We start from the raw sequence: 8,185 nt of genomic DNA on the forward strand, positions 1-8,185 counted from the left end.
AATAAAGACAGTTCATATGATAGATCAGTGCTGCTTTTTCAGCGCATGAGAGGCTCGTGCACTGATGAAGGCTGATGGACGAAACACATCAGCAAGTGTTGGCTACCACAGTGTTTAAATTTACTATGATAAAGACCTGAATAATGAAAGCCTGAGATATCATTCAGTTTTGGAGTGCCGCCTTTCTTTACTGGTTTAGACTACTTAGTGCTTAACTCACCCGCAGATACTCCTGGTCAAATATTTCTCCAAAACAAGTGAACGTTGCTCAGTCAAATTGTTATTTGAGATAAAGTACTAGAGTCCTTGCTTCTAAAAATACTTTGACGTTACATTTTCTTTTTAATATGAATTGCTGTGTTGTTTTCACAGCGCATTTACAGAACCTCGTAACTTTCTGAAGCCACCTAACGAACACACTGACAGGCTTGTAGACCCGTGATGCTGCACTAATTTATTTGCCACTGTCCGGTTCGTCGTTTGCACTTTGCTAACAAAATGGAACAGATGTGTTTTATTTTGAAAGCGGATGTTTTGCTCGCGCTTGTTTTACAGAGCTCGGATGACGTGTTTCTGCTTTGACATCAAACCCAGTTGAGAGCCGGTGCTGTGATTTGTTTTTCTCCTGTGAGAAACACAACCGTGCAGCCAATCGCATTTTAGACAAGAAAAAGATCAATTCAACAGCCGACTTCAAAGTTTAATGCTTAAAAGTAACAAGTAACAACAACCCTCATAGAAATGTCGTGGAGTCAAAAGTACAATATCTGTCTTTGAAATGCAGCGTAATAAAAGTCATAAGTTCCCAAGAAAAAAAAAAGATTTGAAATATTATGGCTTCAACAAATGGATACTAACACACACACACACACAAGTACATAGACATGAATACATGCACATAAAGTGTTCCTCTTCCTCTGTTACTGAGACGAATACTGTAGCTCCCAGATAAATTGTATTTTTTTTTTTCATACTACCACCTGGACTTTATGTAGAGACTGAAACAGAGCAAGAACAAAAAATGAGAGAAAAAAAATATGGTCAAAGAAAGGGAGAGAGAATCAAGGAGTCCTTAAAGTGCCAAATTAAAAGAAGAGAGGGAGACAAAATAAGAACAGCGAGGGAGCGAAAGATACTGAGAGCGTTTGCGAGAGAGTGAAGGAGAAAAGGAGGAAGGAGCGGGAGAGATGAAAAGATGGATGGATGTATCTAAGTGTTTTCAGTGAAATATGAGCAGAAATAATTGCCCCGCTACTCCCTCATCCTTAATGTTTAATACGCCATTATTCATCTCCTCTGTGTCTCTGTGATGGTAGTGCTCGGTGCTCACCACTGTCAGAGCCAGACTTGAAAAGAGTTCACACACACACATACACACACACACACACGCTCAGTCAAACCAAGGAGTCTGAAGGAATTTGGTGCGTTTTAGGCCAGAATAATGTTGATTTTAGATTCACACTAGCATATTTGACCTGAAATGAAATATCTGTGGAGCAAAGTATTTGTTTGTTTTGTCTACTGTATATTTCTGTTTTCTGTTGTTGTTGTTGTTGTTATTGTTTCTGTTTTTTTTTTTTTTTTTTCACAGTGGAGAGAGACAGGAAAGTGGCTCTTGCTCTATACGGCCTGCAAATGACTACTCTTTTTATTCTCTTTGTACTCTACAAGTTTAAAGGTTTAAGGGCTAGTTTCCCAAACAGGCCTTACATTAAGCCAGGAGTTGGCCTTAATTTGGACAAGTTAAGTTTAAAGTGTACAAATTGTTAAGATTGATTGGCTCCTTGTTTATTTATGTAGGGAAATCTGTCTCGTTTATGGTGGAAATCTATCAAAGCAGAGCAGTTTGATATTTGTCTTAGAGAGATTATGGTACACATGCATTTTAAAAATTCTATATAATATCAATTAGTCTATATATCAATTTATTTCCACCAAAGAATCTAGCAAAGCCACAAAGTTTGGTCCCTTTTTTTTAATAAAAATAATATTCTTTTGATTGATTGGACTCTTATGATAAACATTTATAGTTTTTTTTAACAATGGATTTATTTCACCTGAAAACACCAGTCGCATTTCCAAAAAACACAGACAAATATTGTATCAAATAAATCCACTTACATCGATGCTTCATATCTTCAGATGACTGTACATGTAGGAGACATTGGCAGCTGTCAAAATAAAATACAGTAAGTTTCTGCAGAGCACCAATAAAATCTGTCTCTGTATGGTGAGTTGTGAACTCTGGGATGTCAGCATGCAAGATAAGGCAACAGCAAGTTAATCACTGTGACGTAAAAAAGCCTCAAACTCAAGGTTGTTGGTACTAATAACAATTTACTCCTAACTGGCTTGCATGGTCAGGAAGATTTTTTTTTTTTTTTTTTTTTTAAAAAGGTTTAAGGGCTAGTTTCCCAAACAGGCCTTACATCTTTAATGCCGGAAGTAATCTTTAAAAAAAAAAAAAAAAAAAAAAAAAAAAAGAAGACGAAAACACCGGGTTTTGTTGTTGTTTATCAATGATTTGCCTCAGGAAAAGCAACAAATAGACTCTTATGAATAGCAATTACTGAAAAGTGGCATTTTATAGAAAGCACTAAGAATTACCAAGATACCCCCATGTGAATCGATATTAAGCATTGCTATCATTAGCCCACAATGAATTATTGCCCGCAATTATATAGATTATGGCATTAATCATGTGTTTAATTGGTCTTTTGTAGGCTCATTATTAATTCAGAACAAGGGGGAATAGAATATGTTCTTTTATTTATTAATGTGTCCCTCCTTAGTCCATGCTCTGATTGGTTCCCTCTGTACATGGAAAGGATGGAGACATGGGAAAAGGGGAGAGGAGAAAGACGAGAAGTCCCCCTTCGCCGGTCTCCCCTGTTTCTTTACTGCATCACCTGCAGATAATATGCAATGTGTGTCATACGGAGGAGGAGTCTCTCACCCAACTAGCTGCCAAATACACCTTGTGATGTTCTAAATTTAAAAAAAAAGTGGGATCAGTCGGAGGGAATAGTGAAAGTTCAGTGAGATAATGATGTGTAATCACGTTTCCCTGCTGAAAAAGTCACCTCCTCTCTCCTGTTATTTTTCCTTCTCTGTCCCAATAACAAAAAGTGATAAAAAGAGGGAATTCCCTGCTTCTTATGAAGGAATAAGAGGAGGAGGAAGATCAGAAAAAAATTAGCATAAAATTGTAAAGATCAATATTTTGTAGATGTGAGAGAGGGACAGAGAAAGCACTGAAAAAAATGGAGGGCAGAAAAAGGAGAACTGGAGGATAATGTTTTTTTTTTTTTTGCTGAGGGTCAACAGACACAATCTAGGAAAAAAGAAAGGACAGGAAAGGGAAGGGTGGGTGGAAAATATAACTTAATATGCAGATAATTCTTTAATTCCTAATTTTCAGTGACATTAAATTAAGTGAAGCTTGGGGTCAATGAACAGCTGGTGACAGAATATTGAAATGCTGATTTACTTCTCATTGTGTCCAGATCATTTTCTGCTTACAGGATGAAAACCTCTGATCTCCCAGGTATATATATGAACTTATATATATGATATATATCCCAGGTATATATCTGAGAAATAAATAACTAAGCATGTACATATATATATATATATATATATATATATATATATATATATATATATATATATATAAATAGATTCATTTTTTAATCACCTATTTTTGAGAATATAAAAAGGTTTGATAGGTTTGATAGTCCTTTGATAGTCATAAAACCCTGACAGCAGAATTAAAAAAAAAAAAAAAAAAGGAAATATTAAAGGAAGAAATTAAATTGGTTTTCTTTCTAAGGAGAAAGCAACAGAGCTGACTGCATCTCCATAACTCCTGCCCTCCAATCTCCCTCCCTCTTCTTCTACACTGAGATTTTTTGTGTGTGTCTGTGTGTGTGTCTGCGTGTGTATGTGCAGCTGCGTATGTGTGCATGTGTTGCATTTGTATATGTTTGCTTGTATGTATGTTTCCTTGTTTATTCGCATGTGTGTGAGTGTGTATGTGTGTGCGTGTGTGTGTGTGTGTGTGTGTGTGTGTGTGCATGTGTGTGTGTGTGTGTGTGTGTGCGCGCGTGTGTATGTGTGTGAACCTGATCTCATTGCTCCATCCCAGACGGTCTCTGCATTAGGGAGCCACAGACAGGAAGTCAAACTCTTAATTATTTAGAAGAGGTGTTATCAAAGCTCTCTCTCTCTCTCTCTCTCTCTCTCTCTCTCTCTCTCTCTCTCTCTCTCTCTCTCTCTCTCTCTCTTTCATGTTCTTCGTTTCTTCCTCTTTCTCTCACTCTTTCAATCCCTCACATTTCCCTTCATCAGTTCTATTATTTTCTTTTCCTTAAATATCCCTTCAATGTACCATCGTTCCTCGCTGCCGTCTTTCTGTCTCACCCTCTTCTCTCACTTTTTAACCGAGCATTACTTTCCTCTTTCCTCCTCCTATTCTCTCGCCTGTCTCTCCCTTTTTCTCTTTATTCTCTCTGTTTCACTTCTCCATCTCTCTCCCTTGATACCGGCATATCAACACTCTCTCCTCCCTCCCTCTCTTCAGCTATTTCTCTTTCCATTTCTGTCGCCCTCTTATTCTTGCTCGCTCTCTCTCTCTCTCTCCCTCCCGCTCATTCTATGTGTGTGCATGTGTGTGTGTGTGTGTGCGCGCGCGCATGCGCGCACGTGCGTGTGTGTGTGTCTATGTGGTGTATCAGGTGGCCGGCGCGGTGTTGTGGCCTGTGCCCATCATCCTATCATATTCTCTAATGCAAACAGGGAACGGCAGCCTGTCAATAAAATGCCTTTTTAAATCAGTTATTTTTACTGCACCCCAGCTACACACACACACACACACACACACACACACAGACACACACACATAGAGAGAGAGTGAGAGAGTGAGAGAGAGAGGCAGGAATACATCCACAAGCAGAATCTCACACTTCTGTCTCTTTTTCGCTCTCTCACACACCATCCAACACAAGCTCCTGCTCTTTCTCTTACTGATAGAAAAAATACAGGCCTTCCTTGTTTCGTTCTCTTTCTGTCTTACACCACAGAAACCCCACCTCACACACACACACACACACACACATCTCAACTCCTGTGTCCAGTTACAGTGTTAGTAGTAGTGTGTTAGTGTGTTAGTGAGCTGCTCTCATCCGAACGCCCTCCACCCTTCGCCTGTTTCCCGGTGACGACTGTTAAAATGATTGAAGTTTCCTCTGTCTTTCTATAATCAAACACACAGACACACGCACGCATGCACAGGTACGCGCACATGCAGGCGTGTGTTCTCATGCACACACACACACACACACACACACACACACACATAGAAATGGCAGTCCTGTGATTTCTTCAGCAGAGCAACACTGCCCTCTTCAGGATGAGTTTTAAGTCATTTCAGACATTACAGGAATCATGAACGTTTGTGTGTGTGTGTGTGTGTGTGTGTGTGTGTGTGTGTGTGTGTGTGTGTGTGTGTGTGTGTGTGTGTGTGTGTGTGTGCACGCGCACGTGTGTGCATGTTTTTATATGTACATTAATTTAGATTTATCCTGTGATTCTGTCAGTTTTATTTATTTTATAAGAGAGAGCAGCTGTGGAAAATACCAATACATCTCTTATCATTATCATACAGCATGGTTTGTAATCATGCACAGAGCAAACAGGTTTGATTGATTGATTTTTCAGTGGTTTTGAAAGTGGGAGTGGCCTAATAATTCCATTAGCTGTTGACTTTTTTTTTTTTTTGTATTTTAATTTCGTTGGAAAAAAAAAACTTGTTTCAGATCATTCCGTTTTACTTCCTGAGTTCGAGCTGTAGCGTATCGCCAACGCTTTGAGGGCAGTTACTCTTTTGTTTATTTATAGCGTACTGTATTGCACACATAAATTATGTCCCATTTATCATTTTGCACCACTTCCGAAGGCAGAACTGTCCATTTCCCTTGCCTTATAACGTTGACCATGTATTTTGCACCTGAACCATCTTTTTAGTATTGTTCTGACTCAGTGGTGATGCACCGCGTCTGTTTATGTAGGAAAATATGTTTTGTAAAAAGTGTAGGATAACTGAACAAATTACATCACTTTCAATTTAGACATCTTTTACCAAGCTTCGTCACACCTACACACACACACACACATATATGCACACACACGCTCACGCTTAGTTGCATTGTTAAATAGTGTAACAGAGCCTTGAGCTTCATCTGTAGTACTTTAGTATGCCTGGCAGATTTCCTTTATTTAACCCAAACACAGGGCAACATGAAGAGAACATTTGCACACGCACGCACGCACACACACACACACACATTGATCAGGAGTTGGGTTAAGCGCGGCCGGCTGCGTGGCATGCTAAGCAGGATAAGCAGTAGAAAGAGACGTGAGGAAGCGTGGCAAAGCACTCTGCCGTGTGTTAGACAACATGAGCGGTGTGTGTGTGTGTGTGTGTGTGTGTATGTGTGTGTGTTAGTGCATGCATTCTCTGCCGTATGCAGGCGACACAGTGTGGGTGACGACATACATATGGCAGCTTAGACACACAGTAGGGTGTCTCTGTCTCTCTTGTCCTCCACATACACACAGTTTAGAAAAGTGATAGGTAATATAAATCATATTTGACTACATTTTATAAAAACGGCTTTTGTAAAAAGAAAAAAAACTGAATTTTTCAAGTATCTTAAAACATACACCTTTTTATGAGTTCAAATATAACCATGTAACTTAATTTAATTCAGTAGCAAAACAAAATATGATGCTTAATGGCATGTAAAATGTAGCAGTGGTCTGTGATATTAATATATATTGGAAGAGATTAGTCAAATAGATAAAATTTATTTATGTGAAAAGTAATACTGCTATTACTAGTACTAATAATGTTAAAAATAATAACAGCAAGAAGTGAAACATACAATTTTTGCTGATTTATTTGTTCTTAGTCGTGTAGGACTATTTTCAAGTCTGTGATTAGTTGGTAACATAAAAATCTTAAAAAAAATAAAGCAGGGCAAAATTATGATAAAAATTAAGTTAATATTTTTTAATTTGGAAAAAAAAAAAAAAAACTTCAACAGAATTGTGTAAAATGCTTGTTCCTTCACCTGAGAGGGTTCGGCCAAATCCATCCATCCATCATGCATGAAGAAAAAGATAAGGCGTAAAAGAAACTGGGAGAAATAAAAGAAAAAAAAAAGATTTTAAATTTTTTGGTGCTCTGGTACAGCATATGTTATGTTTTTTCAGCAAGTGCCAGTGCTGAAAATTCACCATAAAAGGTTAAATTTAGCACCAACAGATTTCCCCGCGGTTGCAGTTAAAGAACCACTCAGTCGCCATATGATTTTTTTAGAGTGCATAACTGGAGCCTATAAATAAATCATGTCTGGATGCTGTAGCCTAAACGCATACAGAGGTATCATAATTATCATAGATCAAAAGCTGATGACATTACAGCGTCGGGCCGGTCCTATCCCATGTCAGCTCCACGGCTGCCCATCTTTACGTTGTTTCATTATTGAGTTATGGCATGCATAATTTAACACAGACAGATATGGATCCATCCGTTGAGAGAGTGAGGGAGCAACAGAGGAAGGGAGGGAGGGAGAGAGAGAGAGAGAGAGAGAGAGAGGGAGAGAGAGAGCGGCCAGGGTTAGAGCCAGTGATATGGGCTGGGCAGCCTTTTCTCTTTTTCTCTCTCTTATTCATTCTCCCATTTTTCATTTTCTTCTATGTCTTTTCTTTCTTATTTCCCCCATACATCCTTCCGTCCATCACATTCCTTGAACTAACTCATCCTTCCAGATTATTGTCCACGACAAATCAAAAAAAAAAAAAAAAAAAAGATCAGGACATAGGAAATATGTATATGTGATTTTGCATACTTATATATGTGTGATATGATTTATCATGTATTATTAAAATTCTACCATACATTTAGTAATACCTGTGTGTGTGTGTGTGTGTGTGTGTGTGTGTGTGTGTGTGTGTGTGTGTGTGTGTGTGTGCCACAGGTTTGCAGCCATACACAGACTACAGTTTTGTGCTGGTGGCCTGTACAGCTGTCGGCTGTGGTGCCAGCCCGCCTTCCACAGGACGAACACTGCAAGCCTCCCCTGCTGGTACGTGCTCTTTCATGCACTAACACACACACAAT

The 8,185-nt window shown here is 38.7% G+C and overlaps 1 protein-coding gene across 1 annotated transcript in view; it reads left to right on the forward strand.

The window, feature by feature from the left end:
- The window catches only part of ush2a (Usher syndrome 2A (autosomal recessive, mild)), a 277,638-nt gene that overhangs the window by 213,393 nt on the left and 56,060 nt on the right, over positions 1-8,185 (forward strand). Inside the window, 1 exon segment of the mRNA XM_030046799.1 lies at positions 8,043-8,150. Coding sequence (XP_029902659.1) covers positions 8,043-8,150 — 108 coding nt within the window.

Source organism: Myripristis murdjan, chromosome 3, assembly GCF_902150065.1.
Source record: "Myripristis murdjan chromosome 3, fMyrMur1.1, whole genome shotgun sequence".
Lineage (NCBI taxonomy): Eukaryota > Metazoa > Chordata > Actinopteri > Holocentriformes > Holocentridae > Myripristis > Myripristis murdjan.